The sequence below is a fragment of the Oryzias latipes genome, chromosome 5 (genome assembly GCF_002234675.1).
Source record: "Oryzias latipes chromosome 5, ASM223467v1".
Lineage (NCBI taxonomy): Eukaryota > Metazoa > Chordata > Actinopteri > Beloniformes > Adrianichthyidae > Oryzias > Oryzias latipes.
Genome location: NC_019863.2, coordinates 23571988 through 23595218, shown reverse-complemented (window position 1 = coordinate 23595218; position 23231 = coordinate 23571988). Strand labels below are relative to the sequence as shown.

Here is a 23231-nt window from a genome sequence, read left to right as displayed (position 1 = left end):
TTTGTACAAATAGACCCAGATGCAAACAAGCAACCCTCCCTGCCTGCATCAAGTCTTCAGGACTCTGGACAGCTGTCCATCTCAGACACTAAGCTCTCGTTTTGGGGTTTACGTCAAAGGAATAAAACCTCTAAATGGGGACATAGTGTAGTTAAAAAGAAAGAATATATAAAAAGAGTGAAAAAATATATCCATTCATTCAAAAATATATTCATACATTCAAAAATAAATTCATACTCTGCAGATTCTTGTAACGCTTCCTTTAACTTTTAACTACTGATAGCAAAGTAAGCACAAATGTCAACCTATATTATGTCCTGTATGCCTGTATTTACTTCTAGCTATGAAAAAACAAGTCATGTTTTGATTTTAACCCTTGTCCTATCCAAGGAGCTTTAACGTTAGGAGTGGGGTCATCTGGACCCCACAACACAGTGCGCTGAACCTTTTTTCTTCAATGATTTGTGAGCTTCACTGGTGTCCATGAATGCAAATACTGCATTTATCATTCATAAGATATTTCTAAATTTTGCATTTTCAAAATCATTCCACTACCTTTGAACACAACTCCAAGTTTTTCTTTATATGTTTTGTCATTGCATGATCCCTGTTGTGACAAAGAAATTTTTCATTTCCTCATTAAAGCCTCAGCCTCTCTCATTTTACAGTCCTTCACTGGGGTATTTTTATTACCAGGATATTTTTATTACTGCTAAAGTCAAATGGCTCCCTTAGCCTCTCATTGCCATCCCTCAACAGTTCAGATAATCCTTCCTTTTTTTCTTTGTGTCTTTGATGGACCTCTCTTTCAGACAGAGCCAACATAAAACACTCATCACTGTGATAACCCACTCTGTGCCACTCCACCACCTCATCTCCACACAGGTTCACCCTCAGAGCCACGACTTAGAGTCTGAGGGAGAATCTGTGACAAACTCCTCAAATCAAAGAAAAAACACTTTCATATTTATGATTGAGCTACTGAAGTTTTATTTTACATTAAAATAACATCTTACAGCTTGGGCAGAAGACCTCCACAAACCACAACGGATCACAGGAAAAACAAAAAGAAGTCTGAATGTGATGAACTAATAATAAATGTGCACAAAACTGGAGATAAAACCCGAAAGTTGAGATACCCATCTTGACCCCTTAAATAATTGATTTAAACCAAACGTTTTATGCCGATTAATGAACGAATATTTACTAGTGAGAATCCAAACAGTTTGGGCTTTACAAAACATCATCTGCAGAAAAAAACACGTATTTAAATATGATGTCGGATATTACAACTAGGGGTGTGTATCGGCAGAAGGCTGGTGATACCATACGTATCCTGATACGCATCCCACGGTACGATACATGTTGGGATATTGTACCGGAACACATTTTCTTTTCTTTTTTTTCAAGAGTTTGACGTACAAAAACTCTATCTGAATATTATTACGCCTTTCAACGTAACAAAATAGCACATTTCATTTTATCTAATGATCACAATGTTAAGCACTGCAACTGTGTCTCATATATAAGTTGCTTTTACCCAAGCAAATTCAAAGTGCTTTTATTTTGGTAAATTAATTTTTTCTTAAAGTCAACATTGTCTGATTTCCACAACAAAATACTTTTTGGTATAAGGAAATTAATAGAACGAATGTGTCCTAACCACTAAGGTTCTAAAATAAAGTGCTGTTCATTTTCGACATTGCTAAATGTAGCTTCTCCAGTGTGTTTAACCCTTGTGCTATCTTAGATGACCCCACCCTTACATTGACGTGTTCTCCCTACCATGACAAAGGTGGATAAAGGTGGAAAATTTCATGTAATCCATGGACACCAGTGAAGATCACAAATCATTGAAGAAAAAAGGTTCAGCCCACTGTCTAGTGGGTCTAGATGACCCAACTCCCAATGGTAAAGTGCCTAGGATAGTACAAGTGTTACACGGCTCAGGAGCCTGAGTGGTGCTTCAAAAATAAAGGGAAAAATAATAATAACCCACCAATTTTTTCCAGAAACACCAAAGTGTGATGAGGCAGCATGACAGGATGAAGGAGAGCGCGTTACAGTGGCATAGATGCTTTATTTATGCAACTGTCTGCACTGCAACTGCAGCTCCATTTTCTCACATGCTGAAGTACACACACTTGTATTTTACATACCTCACCTAAATTCATTAAGTGTAAAAATACAAGAAAAATTACCTCTAAGTTAAACTAGAACTCCTACTGTTTAAAAAGGTGTGTTTTTCTTTCAATTTCCCTTTTTCAAAAATTATATTTGAGCAAAATAGTGGTTGTGAGAAAAGGTCAACAAGAGTCTATTATTTCATGTTTTTCTCTGACTGCAAAAATAGTGGATGTATTATCATTAAAAACGTGTTAAAGTTGGACTTGCAATCAAATCAGGAAGTAATTTATAACAGATAATATTTTTGGTGATTTTTTTGTTGGGTCTGGTGGTTTTTATTTGTTATTTCTGTTCCCCCCCCCCCCCCCATTCATAAACCAACATAAATTCATAAATTATAGTTCGTTCTTTTGCAGATGACACTCAGCTATACATGCACATCACCCCCCCCAGAGGTCCCCACTCAATTACTCAATTACAAACCACATGTATGACTGTAACTTCCTAACAAGTACCGGTAGTTGTCCTGAAAATATCCAAATTAACTTCTTTTTATATTCACATTCTTCAAATTGCAGTGGACAAGCACAAAATCTTGGAATTACTTTTAAACCTGACCTTTTTTAAAAATTTCTTCCCAAAAACAACATTTTATTCCCTCTCTATTTGGAAAATGGGAACATTTAAATTGATTGAATTTCCGTAGCTCTTTTTTTTTTAATCAGTTTTGATCATTATGAAATCAGATCACATAAGTCCTGTACTAAAGTCCTTTTCTGGGCCTTCAGTCCAGCTTGGAATCACTTTGAAATTCTTCACTTTGCATTTCTGTGAGTTCCAAAGTACTATGTTGTTGACATCCAAGTCAACCCTTCACTCACGGGTTCAGGCACCAGTAAAAGCCAGGCCACTGTGTCTTGCCCAAGGACACTTCAGCACATGGGTGGGCAGTGAGGGAACTGAGCTTACTATCCTCAATCACAACTTGAGCGCCTTCTATCTGAACCAAAGTCGCCCCCTAATGTTGACTTTCATTGTGAAACAGCTTCAATTCTTCCATTTTTGTCTCTGTAGCCTCTTATCATGCGATATTTTCAATTTCTTTTTTTTCTCCTTTTTTTTAAAATGGGTTTCTTGATGCTACATTCACACTGGCCCCCAAAACTGGCATTCAAGCCGCCACTTGCAATGAAAAGTCTATGTAAGTGTGAGTATATGCGTGTTTTGAGCTTCCGCGTTCAAAACTCTCGCTTTCACATGTCGGTATAAAAGATTTCAAGTCTGTTTTTGGGCTCTATGTACAAAACGCACCACCTTTGACAACACGTGCCAAAGGTTAAACAACTTGAAAAAAAGACTTGGCTTTGGGAGTGACATATGGATGACGTCCCTTTCAAAACGTGGAAGTACCAACCGTTTCAAAATTGGTCATGAAGGAGAGGGTTACCAACTATGATGGCGGTGTGCGCCCGGATGGAATTCTATGAAACCAAGTCTGTCGTTTATCAGAATAGAGCTGTGAAAGAAAAAGCCTGAAGCAAGATTCACGTCATTCGCTCCACTTTGACATTTCACACCAAGCCTCTTCCAACTGCAGTTAACATCAGGTAGCGACAGACCTGTGTGAACACCATATGCTAGGTTCTTTCTTAGTACATGATGGAAAAGGGGCTTGTGTCTCTGCCCACCTGTGTTCACTTAGGCTCTCTAATTTTGTTAGATAATCTGTCTGCTTTCACGCTGTAAACTGCATCACCTGCAGGTGAGACAGACTTCAGGTGAGCAGAAACACTTCCAAACAAAGCTTCTGTTAGAGAAAGCTAACTAATCCGGACCAAACTTCCAATTTTTATAACATCCTAACTTTACATTTTTAACACTAAATCAACATTTATTTTCTCTTTCTTACAGAGACACAAAATGCTGCAGTCAGAGTGGATGTTCCTTCTTCCCCAAAACCAATTCAAACTTTACAGGCAAACGTTTTTTTCTTTACCAATTTATAGCTTAAAAACACAAAATTACATTTGGATGTGATCACCTTCAATTACACATTATTTGTAAAAAATCTCGTGCTGTTCAGCTGAAAATTATCTTGCGCTAAAAAAGGTTTGAGGAAGATAGGCGAGGATCTTTACCTTGAAGGGGCACCCTTCACAAAGCCACTGACTGACTTACAACTCCTAAAGCCATCCTATATTTATTACAAGAATTTACCACCGTTTTAATATTAAGACACATTCCTCAAAGTCAGAGGCCCCTCTCCCCCTTCATGTTCCAAACAGGAAGCCAAATTCTCATGGACTTCCATAGAAAAATAAGTTACTATTACTCAGTCATTCTGTTGGTCAGGATAACCGTTCTTGCTCTGATACGGATGAACCATGTTTTTTGATAATGCTAGTTTTTTTTCCTGATTTTTTCTTTAGTGCAAGTTATTCAAGTTATACCTGACCAATCAGATGTCTCAAAAGTATGTGGTCTCACGTCAAAACAAGGTGTAGATTTCATGTAGCACACTTTTAGTGGTAGAGGTCTGGACTTCCGACAAGCTCACTCGTGATTGACAAGAGTGGTTGCCATAGAAATGTGGCCTCTGACCAATCACTGCTTACTGACATCGTCTGGCTCAACTAACCTTCAGATGTATGGATCCCTGAAGGGACATAGAAGTAAAAAAAAAACATTGGTGCACACGAGGAAGCAGTACTAATTTTCTTTTAATTTTATTTCTGCATCCCTTTAGGGCCTCTGTAGAGATGTTTGCTCATTTGAAAATGTTTTCTAAAGTGCTTAAATTGATATTTTCTATTTTTCCAACAAGAAAGGGAATAAAGCATTTTTTAATTTTCTCCTCTTCAGCGGGAGTTCAGTCCGGCAACACACGTAACCCAGAACTCGTGTCGTCTCCCATCATTCAGTCTCAGACTTTTCTCAATTGCAGAAACTGACTGGCCATGTGAACATAACCGCTTACCGGTATATATATTCAGAAAAAAGGTTTGCATTGTTCTCATGGCAGAAAACTGTAAGTGGTAGTTATGTACAGCGAAGTCAAACCTGGATTTCTGTCAACATTTACCAACTTCAAATATTTATCCAGCAGCTGGAGTGTTGAATTTTCAACCCGGCTGGATGAAATGAAAGTGGAGGCTGTCTCTGCTCTCATGAATGAACATGGAGGGGTGTCCAGGATTATAAAACATTAGTTTAGATAATTGAGCAACTTTTAAAATTCCCGTTTGATGAATTTGCTTATGATCTTGTCCCCCCTTCCGGTGTGAATGAATCCAAATTAGCTCTGCCTTGCACTGATTTGCTGTGCTCCCGTTCATTAAAGCCATGTGGCGGCGTTAGACTCAGCTTTGTTCTTTAATGTAGCCTTGGGCAGGGCGCTAGGTTTGGGTCGAGCCATCCAGCTGGGCGATAAAACTCAACACAGCAGCGGAAACGCGCCCCTCGTCCGGGCAGCACCGCACACTCAAGGACACGAACAGCTGCGTGCCATCCCGCTGGCCTGACATTCACCCTGGAAACATTTCATAAACATCGGATAAGCTGTTGTTCAGGTAATTTTCTGGAGATGTGTGTGCTTGAACGTGTGGGAAAAGTTCAAGGGAGGCCTCGGGCGACCGTCTCGCTTTATCTTTTCATTCTGTTGTGTGTACCCGTTTCCCAGAGATGAGGTTAACCAAACACCTCTACAGAGGAGTCGACCCATAGAAGGACACAAACACACACACACACACACACACAGACACGCTGTGTCCTCTCATCTCATCTCTCCCTCTGTCTTTCTGGCCTCTGGTGTTTGCGTGCTCAAATCCTAGGGGCCTAAGCCCCGGTGGAGCCAGTGGTGTTGTGAAGGCTGCGACCAGTAATGCAACACAAACACACATCAGCCTGCGAAAGCGCCATGATCCAGGTGGAATGCTCCATACCTCTCATCCAGCCCCCCCACACCTCCCTCTAAAACACACATAATCATGGGAGGCTGATACTGAAAATAACTCTAAACAGGGAACACAGTGTAGCAGCAGATTACCTCCTCACCGCCATCACCACTGATAGTAAAGTTTTCCCGCAGAATAAGTCTTACTCTACGTTCACACCAGGCATGTGTGTTCAAGAATGAGCTGGGTTCTTGAACGCGTTTTTAGCATACAGTGATCAAAACCCAGGCAAGCACCGGGAGAACATGCAAACCCCACACAGAAAGGTCCACCATTGATGTTCTGTTTCAGGTCTCCCAGCCGGGACTCGAACCAGGGGCATTCTTACTGTGAGGAAAGAGCGCTAACCACTGCGCACAGTGCATCATCTATGATCTTAAAGTTTTTCCACCTGTCTGCCCCGTACAGGTTTGCCCATTTTTTGCCTGAAGACAGCCCAATCCAACTGTAAGGGCAGTTGTGACTTACGCATTAGGTGTCGCTGGTGTTAAAGGGTTAAAGGCACTTGTGAGGCTGGTGTGACTCCACTCATGAGCTACTGGAGTCGCTGAATGGCCCATTGATGGGCAAATTCACACTGGTGATCTCAGCTGATCTCAGTACATCATGTAAACAATCAAAGATTTACGATATGTCAAAGAGTCTGTGTAATTTAGGTGTCTCTGGTGACATCAGCGGTGTTAAAGGATATTTTTTTTAAAGTCAAGATTCCAACAGATAAACACAAAACAAAAATATCCTAGTGATCTAATATCTTAGGCCAAAGATTAAAATGTAGGAAGCGGTAATAAAAAAAAGTAGAATTCTGTCAATTTTCACAGTCAAATGGCACACAGCGACTCATAAACTTGAAATAAACTTCTGACCCCGAGAGTGAAAAGTATTTATTTGTTGCTGCACCTCTTTTTCTGTTTTAGCACAGCTTGAATTTAGGCCAAACCCAATACTGGTTGGCTCTTTTAATCATATTTACATAAACTGATGATCTACTTTAGATCTCATCCTTGCAAAAATCTTTTTGAATACTTGTGAGGGAGAAGACCATTCCATCCATCTATCTATCCATCCATCCATCCATCCATCCATCCATCCATCCATCCATCCGTCCATCCATCCATCCGTCCATCCATCCATCCATCCGTCCATCCATCCATCCATCCATCCATCCATCCATCCATCCGTCCATTTAAGCCACTATATCTCTTTCGGGGTCACAGGATTGCCAGAGCCTGTCCCGGCTACTGTAGGGCGAAGGCGGCTTACACCCTGGACAGGTCACTCTCTCAGTCTTTGAATGAATTCAACACACTGACCAGAGCCTCTCTATGAATGGGACAGAGACCCACCCTCTTTGGCTGCTTATTTTTAATGTGTATTTAAATGAAAATATCTTCATGTTTGCCTTTCTGGTGCTGAGCACACCGCCAAGTTCCACAGCAGTTCATAAATATAGCTCAGATGATGAGGAGACCTAAGAAAAGAAACGTTTCTGCTGAAGAACTGCAGATAACAGAGAAGCTACAGTCAAGATAAATGATTTAAAACCAGTATTGCCAACATTTAGTCCTCATGATTCTGCACCTCTTTGACATTTTCCTGCTTAAACCTGCTTGGTTTAGCTGCTTTTAAGTTCTTAAAGTCAGGACCCTCTATCTGAAATCTGAAAGCAACTTGATTTATTACATGCAGTTCCTGGAGTGACCTATAGGAGGAACTGTTTCCTCAATTTCCTTTCATTCTAAATTCTATGTAAAGACAAATCTGCAGAACCTTCTGGAGGTCCTCATGACTGTATAGGATAAGATGAGGACTCATTTTTTTTATAACAAAAACAGGAGTTGTTAATTAGATTTCTTGTTGAAAACTGCAGAGTTGAAAGTAAAAAAAAACGGAAAAGTTCAGACTCACTATTCGACTTTTGTAAAACTGTGACACAATTTTGTTAGAATTACTTTTATTATGTATTTGAAAACGTAAACTTATATCAACAAAAAAAACAACAACTCTGGCTAAAACAAATGTATTTATCTTATTAACCAATTTATCCAGTTTCCAATATATTTCAGAAGTAAGAAGTTCAAATTTAAAATATATATGCAACGTAAAATATTAAAGGAGTTAAAAGTGACAGTCTAGTCATCTTCCTCTTCGGCAAAACATTTTTTCTTTTAAACAAACAAAATAATAAACAAATGGAAATAAACAAAAATAAGTAAATAATTGAAGGCAGACTATCAACGACGAACAGAATAAAGAAGTCGTTTGATGGAATTTTTCAAAATACAAGACTACTTTCAGATCAATTTTTATTGATTTGATTTTAACTGGCTCTTTTAAGATTAGGGTTAAATAAAATTATCTTATAATTCATTAAATGGAGTGGAAATTAGATTTGTTTTAGAATCTCATTTAATGAAACATAATTTTTTTTAAATGAAAATAGCAGGAAATGATGTCATCCCACAGCTTGTTGTGGTCACAATAAAAGCAACCCATCAACTGCTTGTTTACAAGCAACATTAAAGTTGTGCAACTTTGCAAGCTGAAACCTGTCATTTATGACACCAGAGACAAATATTCTAGCAGCCAAAATCTGACAGAATCATTCAGGAACAGCAAAACATAAGAAGTGCCTTTATGCTAGGATCGTCTGGCAAAGTCAGCACTACTGGTTAAGGATTATTGAACATTTTCACACTTTCATTTAGTTTGGTTTTAATACTAACAGCTTGGAAAAATCACACTGATCCAACTGCGTCTTATTTGAGGGCAGTTTTCCCAGAAATAGACCCTGACTAGGAGGGAAAAAACTAGAAAAAGAAACCCATTTATTGCCACTAGTTTTCAAACTATTTAATTTATTAAACTACCAGATATGGAGTGTCTGAATTGTCCTTCGCCAAGCTCACTAAGGAGATGTTTTTTACAGATTTGCTCTTGTTAACTAACACATTGTGGGCTTTAACTTTTTTTTCTCAGGCTTTGAGTTTGTGTCTTTTCTTTAGGTTTTTGTCTCAGTTTGGTCCTTCTGTGCATCCCTGCTGAAGTGACCTGCATCAGGGTTCACTTACAACCTAATCATGGCTTTTAAAGATCCAATGAATATTGTGTTATTGGTGTTTTGAAACATATTCTTGTGGAATTCTTCTGATGATAGAGGACATATTTTAAGAAAATTAAGCTCTAAATTTCACTTTTCTCAGTTGCAGAAACTGACTGGCCAATGTAAACATAACCGCTTACCGGTACATATATTCAGAAAAAAGGTTTGCATTGTTCTCATAGCAGAAAACTGTCAGTGGTAGTTATGTACAGCGAAGTCAAACCTGGATTTCTGTCAAGTGGTTATCTTGACCCCATAGGATAACACAAGGGTTAAATGACACAATCAATGTTGGTCATTTATTTGTGAGGGGGCGCGACACTGAGCACGACTGTGTTTTTTGAGAAAATCCAAGCTAAATTCAGATGAAATTGCAATAAAACTTTTTTTTAAATGTTTGTGACTGATAAAAAAATCACAGATGAGACAACTATAAGTCAGGAGTTTTGTATGAGTTTTGAGAATAATTTAACTTTTAAAAAACATTTCAAGTGAAGATAAGAGAAAGTTTGAGTAAGCTCAAAAGGGAGCGCAATTGAATTCAATTCAATTTTATTTCTATAGCCCAAATTCACAGCAACAGTCGTCTCAATGGGCTGAGCGAGTGGACGCAGAGCGCTGGTGACGTAAGTAGAGCAGCACATAGAGGTGAAACAATATGATGGAGTCAGTTAATGTGTTTGCCACTGTGCACTTATGTGTATGAGTGTGTGAGGCGCTGGATTTATTTGCTTCTGGCTCCACTGGAGCTCATTTCCCCCCCTAAAAATAACGCACAGTGCCAACACCACAACCCTCACACAGGCTCCCACACACACACACACACAAAAACACGGCTTCACACACATTTGGAGGAAAGTGGGAGTAAGAGGCATGAAATTAGCCTCCCGCCTGCTGCTGCAGCCATGAGCTGGGGGTCTGTTTGTGCGGCACGACGCACGTGTTCGTGTGCCAGCATGATATTCAGATCGGAGGCAAACAATAGCTGCGAACAGCTGATGGTTTCTAAATGCAGGACTTGGTGCTTCCTGTTTCTGTGGCATCACACTCTGTATCTGAGTGAAACAAAGCATTCACAGGAAGGAAAAACTCTTATTGTGAAAGTCTACATAGTCCTAAAAAGCAGTGATGTGCAAGAACCAAAAATGACAGAAGAGGAAAACAGAAGGAAGTTCTCCAGAGCTAAATTATATTAAAATGAGTTCTTGTTGCTCACTTTACAATATTAACCCTTGTGCTATCCTAAGTACTTTAACGTTGGGAGTTGGGTCATCTAGACCCACTAGACAGTGCTCTGAACCTTTTTTCTTCAATGATTTGAGATCTTCACTGGTGTCCATGGATTACATGAAATCTTTCCACCTTTATCCACCTTTGTCACTCTCTGAACTACTACAGATCTGTCCGTTTGCGCAATAACGTAATTCTAACGGATTCCGAAGCGGGGACAAGTGGTTTTGCACAGATTTGCAACATTTGTAAATTAAAAAAATGTAAAGTGTGGTTAAGTAGAGTGTGTATTCTCCATGTCAGCATCAGATGTATTGTCAGTTAAAGCTCCGGTGTTAAAGCGTTAAGGCCCAAAAAACTTAACAGTGCCATTCACCAAAGTTCACACACACATTCACACACTCTGCTGCCTAACACTGGCGCCAATTTATAACCACCAAGAGCATTATTGTGGGGTTCAGTGTTTTACCGGAGGAAAACATGGACACGTGCAAGCTAGGCAAGAACTGAACCTGCAAGGTCAACCACTCTACCTCTGCACAATGGCTGCCTGCTAGATTTTAGTCCAACATCTTTCCCCCATACCAACACACCACCACCACCATGCTTGACTGCTGCTTTGATGTGCTGAAAGTCTTTTACTTTGGTTCCATTAGCAACAGAAAGTTTCTTTTAGATAGGTTGTTGGCAACAACAACTTGCCTCAGACAGAACAATCTGGTTGGATTATAGGAATACAAAGGGATTCATCTATGAAGTCAAAGAATTGTGACACATCTATTCTCCACGGTTACACGTTTTCTTCATTTGTGGGTGATGATTCTCAGCGTGGGCCTCTGGGGTCTCAAAGCTGCAGATTTTCCATTAGAGGAGAGGAGGATCTATCCAATTTCACTCAATTAAGAAACATGTTGCCTCAAAAATATTGCTACAGCACAACAAACTGCTACTGCTCAGCAGTACTGTAACTGTGTAACAGTTTGAACATATTAGAGTAATTGTCTAAACCTATGTCCTTATTCAAACACAAGGTATGTAGAATGTGTAGATTGACAGGGATGCACGATATTCAACGTTTTGCTGTTTTCAGGTTCATCAGAGTTTTTCAAACACATCAACAGAAATAATGTTTACATTTTCCTCTTATATTTATTACAAATATGGCCAAAAGTCTCCATTTTGAAGCAGACTTTGTAGGGTACCTCCTTACAATTTCTACAAATGGTCCTTTTAGTCAAAGTAATTGTGTTCAAATGAATCGAGTAACTATACACCTCTTGCTATAGTGATTTTAGACTTAATCCTGCTGACTTGGCTGTAGAATCTGGCCTTAAACGTCCTTAGATGGCAGCATGATGTGTTTTTTCTGGAATCTTTCAGCTGCTTTAGTTTGCTGCAGTGGTTTCTGGATGAAACAGGTCTGACAGGAAACAGGTCTAAGTGGGGCAAAAGAAACTGAACTTTCCAAAAAACTTGGTTTAGTACAGTTCAAGCAGGATATCTTTTTCCATATAGGAAAAACGTAAAAAATGAAATAAAATAAAGTTAGATCACAAATTATCCCCTGTTAGTTAAACAATGATCTCACCATGATACTGCCACCTCCGACTCATGTTACATTTATACTAAAAAGTACAATTAAGGTTGTTAAACTTGGTTCATGCTTGCATTTAAATCAATTTTAAAAAAGGCATAATCTGTTAGCGCAGCACTGTTTTTCAACTAAGATTGAGCAGATTTAGATTTTTGAGAACTTTAGCAATTAGGTTTCAGGTTTTGATGAAACTTTTTTTCTTGAATTATTTTCAGGAGAACATTGATTCAAATGGGATTTTTTGGTCACTATCATCATTGTCATACTTTAACTTGTAAATCAATCCAATGTTATTTATAAAAAAAAAATCTATATAAATACCAAAAACTATTGGTTGGTTCAGAGTTAGTATGGTGGATACTTAAAATAAAGAAAATAGAAACATCCATCCAACCCAAAGATGTAGGTGAAATTGTAGTTTTTTTTTTGTTTTTTCTAATTTATTTGTTTAAAGCTTCCATTTGGCTTTTTTTTCAAATGCCAAATATTGATTTGTTGTAGATCCATTTGGAAACAAATCATTAGAAGTCATGTCCTACGACCGAACACCTTCCTCAACAAAATGTTAGGATGCAAATAAAACGGACAAACGCATGTTCATGCTAACTCATTTACAAATGAAAACCAAAGAACTGCCTCTTCCTCATGTTTGTGTTCTCAGTGAATTCGGTTGTTTTTGTTTTCCGCCTGGAGAGATAAGTGGATAAGCGCGCTTGTAAAATTGAGATCATTCATGTGCAGAAGGCAGGTTTGGACTTGAACCGTAAACTGGTCCTGCTTACTGTTTACACAGCCACTGAGTGTGTGTGTGTGTGTGTGGGTGTGTGTGTGTGTTTGGGAGAAAAGGAGGTTGATGTTAAATGTACAAAAAACTCCCTGTCCAGAATGATGAAGGCTGTAAATAATTTATGGTGAATATTTACTAACTCTTTAAATAAAGTCCCAATGTTTTAAACCTTTAGAGTTCCTAACAATAATTTAAGAAGATAAATGATTTAAGGTATGTTTGTGACATGTTACTTTGATCAGATTGAGTGACCTGCATGGATCTGGACAGAGAAAATGAAGGGCTGTGAGGGGACATCAAACTGGAGGCCAACATGAAGGTGATGGTCCATAGCAACCATAGACTTCTTTTTCAAGTTTGGAACTAATAATTATGTGTGGCAGTCTTGGTGTCTCTATAGTATTTCCCATTTTTCATAGCTACCAACATCTTTATCATTATGGTGATAATAATAAATGAGATGATGGAGGGATTGGGTTGGTACAAACCATGAGCTGTTTTAGACTACAAGTGGGAGTTGGGAGGGTGTCATTCTATTCCCATCAAGTAAAAATAGCTACAAACTTTAACTCGTTTTTATGACTTTTGATTATTTCGCTATTTTACCTGTATTCAGATGTGAAAAAGTTGTCCTCGCTAAGTATTAGCCTGACACCTTCCAAAAGCATTTTCTTTTTCTTGTAGTTTAGATATGGTAAATATATATTTTTCACTTTTCATAACAGTGAAGAGTTTCATGATGTGACTTGGTGAACCTGTGAGCTGATTCTAGCAGCAAATACGACTAGTTGTGCTACAGTTTTGGGCAATTCTGTCTCCTTGTTTCAAAACAACCCTAGTCTCTGACATGTTTAAGGTCAATCATTCCTTTATGTGCTTTAAAGGCCTTGGTCATGTGAACCCATATAGGGGTGTACCTGTTCAGGTACTGCAGGTTTTTGGGTTGTCTGTGGGGGTTAAAGACAGGAGTGTCCACGTCTTAAAGGGAGCACAGGTGTGTCTCACCCTTGAGATTTGTGCTTCCACTTCAAGGAACGTAATTAAATATGGAACGTACCATTGTTGTGCGTTTGGTGAGTGCAGTATCATGAAGTATTTGCGAGGATATTATAAACTGTAAGCACTAATGACGTACGGGTGATGCTGTCGTACGATGCTCTAACGCCACACTCTTGTCATTAGTAAGGGGCGAGGACTGACACAGGGAATATGGAGCGTTGAGGTGATACGCAAGTGTCTGTAGAATGGCCACACAAACTACACATGGAGTGTCTAATCTCCAACAGTCAGACTGCACGCAAGGAGTGCGCACTTACCACTAGAACCTGCATCTCAACCACCTTAAGTGTTAAATGTTTGCTTAGACTTGTTGCCTGCAGCATGCCCCTAGAAAAATGTGCGGTCTATCACTGCGTTTACATGGACAAAAGTAATCGGAAAGAACGCCTGATCGGAAGAAAAATGTGTCATGTAAACACGCCGTTCGGAATACTCTGCCCCGATCAGACTCTTTCGGATCAAACTTTCTTTCCGATCATACAATCATGTGGATTTGTGTTTCCAGTCATGTCCCGACTAAATAAAGGCTGATGTTATTCCCACATATTTACGTGTAGCCAAGATGCAGATAACAGCATTTCCCGCATGGATTTTGTGTTCATCAAAGGCTAATGTTGTTAGCGTGTGTTAGCCTTCTCCTAACCCTGGCCTCTTCCAGCTCTCTCTTCCACAAAAAAGCACTGACCACACGGATTAAAAAGAAAATGATGAGCGAACAGGCGCTTCATAATATTCATAACATTAAGAAAAGCACATTTAGAATATCATCTCGTATATTACCGAGCTGCTGCATGAATGTATGTGGCAGCTCACTTTGTTTACAGCGGAACTCATTTCCTCTTCCAGTATTTTCAACACTACTGCGCAAGACCAAATGATTTATTCTGACCGAAAGTGTGACCATGTGAACGTTCGTTCTAATTGGAAAAAGTATTTCTGGGCCCATGTACACGGTTGAATTTGAATCCGACCATTGATCCGATCAAGATATTTTGCGCATGAAACCGTGGCTTATGACTGGTTTGTCCATTTTTTGCCAACAGAAAGCTCGCATCCACCCATGAGGGCGGTTGTGACTAATAAGCTCAACTGCACTACATGGTGTAGAGTGAAGAGGACACCAAATAACAGGGCTCAAAAACATCCCAGTTTCAAATAGAAGCCATGACAATCAAACATCGCAGTCCCAATATTTGGGATATTGAGCATCCAAGAAGTTTTTCCAGAAACTGTGCTCTACTTCACCACACAGGCAATGTTTTAATTTGATGGACAGGCACAGCTTTATCCAGTTTTATCCAACTTTATCCAGTGTGGGTCCTTGGCCACTGCCTTACTATGTTGCCATATGGGGCCCAAGTCTTGGTCCCCCTGTGCTGGTACCCAGCCTGCATATAATACAGTGTTTTGTCAGGAAGGGCATCTGGCATAAAGATCTCTGACAACCACCTGTGGCGAACCCTGAGTGAACAACACAGCTGAGCAGCTTCATTTTACACTGAATCTTATTTAAACATACAAATAAACACAGGGAACCTTTGTTTTTGTCATATCTTAAATTGATGTACATTTTAAATGAGCAGAAAGAGATGATTTCAGGTTGTAAACTGAGTAGACACACCTAATGCAGGTTAGTAAGAGTGAGAAGTGGGGTGGGTCAGAAGTCAATAGTGGACCTTTGAAATGTGTCATTCTTGTGTCGCACCAAACCGATTTGTTTTATTTTTCCTTCTGTCTTTGTATCAAAGGCTGCTGATATTTCTGTCCTTTCTCCTTTTATGTCGTATTCTTCATCATTATGCAGTCCTTTGGACGATTGCCTACTCTCCCGTTACTCCACGTAACTCAAATCATCCAAACCTGGGAAGAACTGTAGAAGTTACAATTCTTTTTGTAAACATTGTTTTAGAGAATCAGGTTTTTGTAGTTCTTTGTACCATAATGAAATTGGATAGTCATAAATGTCACACACCCAAAAAGCTACTGATCAACTGAAGCAACATATATATAGATATTTGGTTTAAATCACATATGAAATGTAGCATGTATGAATGGCTCCTTTGGTTGCATGTAGGAATGGAAAATCAGGGTTCGATTACCAGCGGAATCCCCCTGTGCATGTGTCAGGAAGGGCATTCGGCATGAATATTTCAGCCAAATAACCTGTGCTAATCATAGAAAGTCATTGGAATTACGTTCATTGCGTCAAATTCTTATGGTTATTTGAAGAACGCCAACACTGATGTTGTGACTACAACACTTGATACTAGTACTAGTAAAGTAAATCCGAAATGAAAAGTTACTTTGCTTTTCTCCGTGTCAGAATCAGGCGATCCACATTAATCGCGTGATCGGCCATGTGGTTTCAATTGATCAGAGAGTGTGTGTTATGTTAGTGCTACATCTCCGTTGCGTAAGGGTTGTTACCAGACTTCTCTCTTGTGCAGATCTGACATATTGGACCACAGATGTTTAACCCTTGTGCTATCTCAGATGACCCCACCCTTACTGTGACGTGTTCTCTCTACCATGACAAAGGTGGATGAAGGTGGAAAGATTTCATGTAATCCATGGACACCAGTGGAGATCACAAATCACTTAGGAAAAAAGGTTCAGAGCACTGTCTAGTGGGTCTAGATGACCCTACTCCCAACGTTAAAGTGCCTAGGATAGCACAAGGGTTACATGAATAAGAACAGAGCAAAAAGAGGCTTTTTAGCTGTTTGTGGGTTTTTCTGCTTTTATAAAAGTGATACTAATGCTTACAACACCTGCTTTTGAAAAATCCCATAGTCCTACAATATACACCAGGTCAAAAAACCAGGGTGATAAATTTGCCCCGACTGTTGCATCAACATTTTTTTTCACAGCAACTCAATACTTTTTTACTCAATGTGTAGAGGGATTTGCTCTTGCATGCAGATCTTATCCGCATAAGAAATCCCAAAGTAGAAAGAATACTTCTGTCAGGGGAAGTGAGAATCAGGATTTTTAGCCTCTCTTCAGCAATTAAATAGTGCTTCCCTTTTAATATTTAGCCACGCCCACTTCTAGAGGTCAGCCAATCACAGATTTGTATCACACGGAGACATAGAAAACAAATCTGACTAAAGTGAGATGTCGTTAATAAAAGCTCTACAATTAGAGGGGAAATTGCAGGCTAGAACTTGTTTTTTCTCGTGGAGAATAAACGTGGCTTTGCCGACTTTGGGATGTGACGTAACCAAAAATGATGTCCGCTAGCTTACTGTCTCGCGAGGTTAGGTGTTTTACATTTACATTTTTTATCTTTTTGAATATTGTTTTATATCTAGTTGGGCTTTTGAATTTGCTTTACATCAACTTTAAGTAGGATTTGTAAACTTTTACTTTTTAAGACATTACATCAAAGAGAATAAATGTTTTACTGTTTCTAAAAAATTATTGATCAGTAATTGTTTATTTTATTTTACATTGCAGTATTTATAGTTTGCAGGTCCTTTTTTTTTTATCATTAAATCAACTGTTTCATCTGTCTTATTTTCACCTCTCATACACTGGACAACTTTAAGTCTTACCAAGATCCAGCTGACAGAAAAATTCCCTTCAAAACAGCAGATGCCAATAGCTAGATAACCATCAAAGTGATTAGGAAAACTCCCGAGGGGATCATAAATTCCTTCAACAAATTCCAAGTCAGTCTATCTGATGTTTCTCGAGCTATTTGTCAGAAAGCTGTCAATAGAAACCTCAGTGGCTCTTTCTGTCAGGCATGTCCAATTATCACCAAGATGGTCCTCTAAAAAAACAAATCACTGATTCCCTTTTAGCAGTATGAACAGCAGCTGGCTACTGTAATAAGCACTTTTACACTCTATATTTCTTTACTACAACTGCACTCTTAAACTAAATAAAAGGAAATTATACCTCAGTGCATCTTGTGGATTCTCCATGTCTCCATATGGATTCTTGTGGATTCTCCATTGTACCGTATGAATTCAAAGGAAAATCATTCAGTAGCTGCAATTGTCTTGCAGTTACGAGCTCGATATTCTCGCTTGTCTCAAATTATTTCAAGTTCATTTTTTAGTAAGCTTTATTGTTTCAAAATTATTCTAATGTCATAATTCATTCTAATCATCTTGTTTATCACTAATAAATTGGTTTTTTTTTAAAATTAATTTTAGTATTCTTTTCTAGTATCCTATTTTCCTACCTATAGAATGCACTGAATTATGAGGCGCACTGGCAATGACTGGTCATTAATTTCAAACTTTTGTTATATATAAGGCGCACAAAACTTATAAGGCCCATTAGGTGAGACAAGGGTCAGAGATGAATCAGTCAGACTTCATGAACTGCGCTCAGGAATACACAAGACGTTACCCATGTTCGAAGCGTTAGCTGAATTAACGTATCCCCATACCTGTAACTCCCAACCAAGGTGCAACACCTAAAAAATTGATTGATATTACTAAAAAAACGTTACTGTGCAAAGTCCCAGCCTTGTTAGTAACCATGGACTGTAAATCGCTGGACATAATGAACTCTACCCCCTCACGTTCCAAACAGGTACTTGCTGGCTCCAGAAAGCTAAAGTCCCGTAGACTTCTATAGAGAAATAAACAGCTATTACTCCATCACTCTATTGGTCAGAAAAATCATTCTTGCTCCTTTCCTGTTTCAGACCACAGCTTGTAAACAAAACCATGTGACTAAAGATCTCTTCAGTCATTGGCCAGGCAGTACGAGGCCAGGTCAAACCAACAAGAGAAAGACAAACGTGCTGCACTTTAAAATTGGGACGGTTAACTTTTTTGACTTGTTACTTTGGTACAGCGGAGGCATGCTGCATGGCGGTTACTGGCAAGGAGAGCGTGTGCTTTAACACACAGGATGAAACTGCAGTGATGAGGAGACGTCAGGTCTGAAGGTAGGCTGTTAAGTGTTTATGACATATAGATTGTCAGGAAAACAGTGAAAAGCAATGTGTATAACTTTAAAAGTTGTTTTAATGAGCCTGCATTAATCCCACCACATTTCAATGAGTTGCTGTGTCTCACCGTTGTGGTGTTATGGCATTTTGAAAGAATTCTATTAAGGAACTACAAGGTAGTTTCTAGGATGACATCACAGCAGCGCTTGTCGGATGCGTGCCACGTAACAACACACAAAAGCATGTAAGAAGGCTTTTCAGCTGTGTGAAAATAAATGTTCTAACAAATAAACAGTTGGACTTTTTTTTTCTGTTTTATAACACGATAATCGTTGCTTTATATCTGACAGGAGCTCATTTGTTGCCACATTCCTACTCTGTTTACGTCAGCTACGGTGACCGTTTTGGTTCCGTTGTTCCACTCCGACCACGGATTGTATGCAGACTGAGGAATCTCGGAACAAATCGAAGCTCAGTCCGATTGAAAACGAACCAAGACCACCTCAAAAGATGGGTTAGGGAGCGGTTCCTGGTCCCGGATCAGGGTCCACTTGGGTGTATTCGCAATGAAGATTTGTTCTGGCTTATCGGGGTAAATGAACTCTGGTTCACTTTAAGCGAACCAAATATGTGTGAATACCCCCACATGCAAACTCCACACTCAAAGAACCCAGCTTGGATTTGAACCAGGGTCTTCTTGGGTGAGAGTGCTAACCACTGCCCCACCGTGCAGCCCGGATTAGAGTCCAAACTCCAAAAATATACAAAAGTTTTCTAATCCCCAACTCAAAAAAGCTTTTGTGCCTCAGTGGGACTTTTAATTTTGAAAGACTTTTACAAACATCTTTAATGGTAAATGGCGTATACTTATATAGCGCTTTCTACCCTCTTTCGAAGGCCCAAAGCGCTTTATAGTCTCAGTCCCATTCACCCAGTCACACACACATTCACACACTGATGGCGGCTCTGCTGCCGAACACTGGCGCCAACCTCCCACCAGAGGCAAGGTGGGGTTTAGTGTCTTGGCCAAGGACACTTCGACACATGGGCGTGCAAGGCGGGAATAGAACCTGCAATCTTACGATCGGTTGACCGCCCAACCGCTGCACCACGGCCGCCCAATGGTAAATCTTAACTTTGTGAAGACATCCCAGCATAAACAGAGCACACTGATGATTTTAAAATGAGGCAAACACACAAAAAAGTAAAGTTTAAAAGTTATTAGGGTAATCATTTATTGTTACACTAAGTTGTGTCAGCGTTAGAATCTGAGATTCATTTTGAAACTTTAAATAAAGAACTTTATTTTCAAAATAATTTAAAAATCTGCTTTTTTCCCCACTAGCTTTAAAATTAAAAATGATTTTTTTTTCTTCTTTTAAAAGAAACATGTCAAGAGAGGACGAAACCTAAAAGTGTCCTTTCAAACGACATGCATTGTTAATTGTGATTTGCTGACTCAGGGGTCTCCTCATTCTGAATGACTGAACGCACCTGATCCAGGTAAACAGCAGGAAAAGTGTAGGGAGAGCAGGAGAAAAGACTGCTTAGTTGTAAAAGTCCTCACTCTGATCATCTTTTGATCAATGTTCAAAACGATTCCAGTGGCCTTTTAATTATTAGGCTATTTTTAGACAAACTTTTAAAAAACCTGTGTCATTGTCTGGGAGATAATTCTGCAGAGCGGCAGTAGTTCATTAGAAATTTGCCTCTGAGTTGTGGACTGTTGGCATGGATTAAGCTCAGAAATGCAGTTTTAAACTTAATTGTCTTTATGTCTTCATCATGAGAAAAATTCCACAAGAACATGTTAAAAAAACACCAAAAGCACCATTTTCCTTGGAGTGGGTCTTAAGGGATCATGGTTGCCTCGGAAGCCCTGATCTATGAGTATCTAGGATTCTGCTTTCTTTACTAAGAAATTGACAATGCTATTTCAATAGCTCTATACAAAAAAACAATTAAAGCTGCTTTAAATATGTCTCTCCTCTTTAAACCCTTGTGTTATCTTAGATGACCCCACCCTTATACATTGACGTGTTCTCCCTACCATGACAAAGGTGGATAAAGGTGGAAAGATTTCATGTAATCCATGGACACAGTGAAGATAACAAATCATTTAAGTAAAAAGGTTCAGCGCACTGTCTAGTGGGTCTAGATGACCCAACTCCTAATGTTAAAGTGCCTAGGATAGCACAAGGGTTACAGACTTTTAAGACTTGAAGTGAAACATTTATTCACTGTTGGTTAGAGTTTGCCAGTAAATTCAAATTCATGTTTTGTTAAACAAAACATTCATGATGTTTAATTCGAATAAATTTTTTTGATGTTTGAAAGAGTATTAGCACAAAAATACTTCATCTTCTTATGGCAGTCAATAAGAACGGATGTGGAGAGACACCAGGTGGAAAACAGAGCAGGTAAAAAAAAGATGAGGCTACAAAAAACTAAATGAATTTGCTTAAATCTCCTTAAACTAACCAGGTATTTTACTTTATTCATTGAAATCAATGTCCTGATTGTGGGACCCAGATGGTAACTTTAGGTCAGGTGAAATAGGACCAATCCAGAACTGTGCTTTGACAGAGTCCATCCTCTGTTGCTGACGGAGGACTCGCAGCCCTGCAGCTTAGTTTCGGGCTCCGTGCGGAGGGCTGCAGGGCTGCAGCCTGCCTCTACATGCCTGCTGCGCGCCGCTGTCACACCTTCACACCCCCTCAAACAGCCTCATCACGTCCCTGCGCCTAGCGGGAGCGACACTCCTCAGCTCCAGGTTAAAAACAAAGGCTGAGCAGAAGAAGTGTGTTTCTCCGAAACGGCGCCAGCAGGTGAGTCAAAAAGCACGGAGCGAAGCCTCACGGAGCAGCAGGACACCTCCCACGGGCCGCCGGGAGAGCAGGCGCGCACAACCGAGCGCGCCACGGTCACACAGAGGCAGGACTGTGTTCAGAGCTGCTGTCACCCCCGTCTCCAAAGCAAATACAACCTTTATAGCGACTCAAAAGAACTTCTGATTAGTTCTACAGCACAAATCCATGCCGTTGCCCAAGCGCATTCTCAAACTTTCAATTAGATTTAAACATTCATCCTTTGAAAAAATCAAATTATTTCATTTTATCCTTATTTTTTCTCTCCTAACTATCTTTGCAAAACAACTTTGTATTTTAGATTTAAATCAAAGTTTCATGGCTTTCCAAAATGCGCGATGCTTTTCTTTTGTGATGGCGGGGGAGTTTAGTAAGTTATTAATCCATGGTGAAAGTGGTGGTTAACAATTAATCTGCGCCCCCACAAAGCCAGGAGGCAGACAATGAAAGCAGGGGGGAGCAGGAGGAGAACAGGTGTAGAAGAGTGGAGGTGAAAGTCCCACTTACAGCCAGTTACTCGCGTTGGCTGAGAGGAGCGCGCAGCAGAGCATCAGGACGCACCGCAGAACATGTTCCCCGGTCATCTCGAGAAGTGGAGGAGTGGAAGGTGGTGGGGTTCTGGATAATCCAAGAGCGGATAGAGGGGTGATGGAGGTGAGGGGATGGAGGGGACGCGTGTCAGAAGTGGAGGGAATGGAAGAGGGAACTGGAGAATCCAGGGAAGGATGTTAATCCATCGTTGCGCATCCACCGGGAAGGCGCGCAGCTCCGCGCGGTTTTCCCGTTCCTTTCTCTGCCAAGGCGAGTTGAGAAGGTGGAGGTGGAGGGGAGAGAAATGTCAACAGTAAAAAAAAAAAAGAAAACAAAAATAAACCTGTTTGTGTTTGTTTGAGCTCAGTTGTTTTCTCTAGATGCGCAAAAGCGACCCTGCAGTGAAATTAGAAAGCGGTTCCTGTTGCTTCTACCAGATCCCGACCAAAGCGGCCGCTCTCCTGAAAGCTCCCAGCAGGTCTCCACTGTTTCTCTGCGCCAAACGCGCACGTTCCGAGCGTAAAGACGCGCAGCGATTCCACACACGGCGCCTTCCTCCGTGACTCTGGTGGAGACTCTGCGTGCGTTGCCTTTAGCTGGAGGGGCGGTGCAAGGATGGAGGTATGGCTGCACAGGGACGGGGGCAGAGTGAAAGAGGCGGGTTAAGAGCGTGAAGGTGCTGCGCGCGCGCGTGTGTGGGTGTTTTGGAGGTCTCTGGGGAGGATGCAAAAGCGCAGCCACTCACCGCTGCTGTCCTGCCCAGCGCCACACACGCACGCACACACGCACGCACGCATACTTCTGGAAACGCGCGCGCCTTTTGGCAATGCCTGGTGCTGTCTGTCCCACAACTCAGCCTAATATTGTGCGGTCAAGAGGCTATTTAAAACTTGGCTACAAAATGAAACCAGAAAATCCCAATAATACGACAAATGTCTGCTCCGTGCGTCTGATTGATGGAAGATAAAAAGCTCAAGCAGACTTTCTGTCGTGTTTATAACAGCTCGGGACTCTATGGTGACTAAAAAGGCTGCAGACTGAAAGTTGAGTGTCAGAAATAATTCA

The 23231-nt window shown here is 40.1% G+C and overlaps 1 protein-coding gene across 1 annotated transcript in view; it reads right to left on the bottom strand.

The window, feature by feature from the left end:
* The window catches only part of wnt4 (Wnt family member 4), a 28015-nt gene extending 5796 nt beyond the window's left edge, over nucleotides 1–22219 (bottom strand). The window contains 1 exon segment of the mRNA NM_001160439.1: nucleotides 22143–22219. Coding sequence (NP_001153911.1) covers nucleotides 22143–22219 — 77 coding nt within the window.
* Between the last annotated feature and the right edge of the window lie 1012 nt (nucleotides 22220–23231).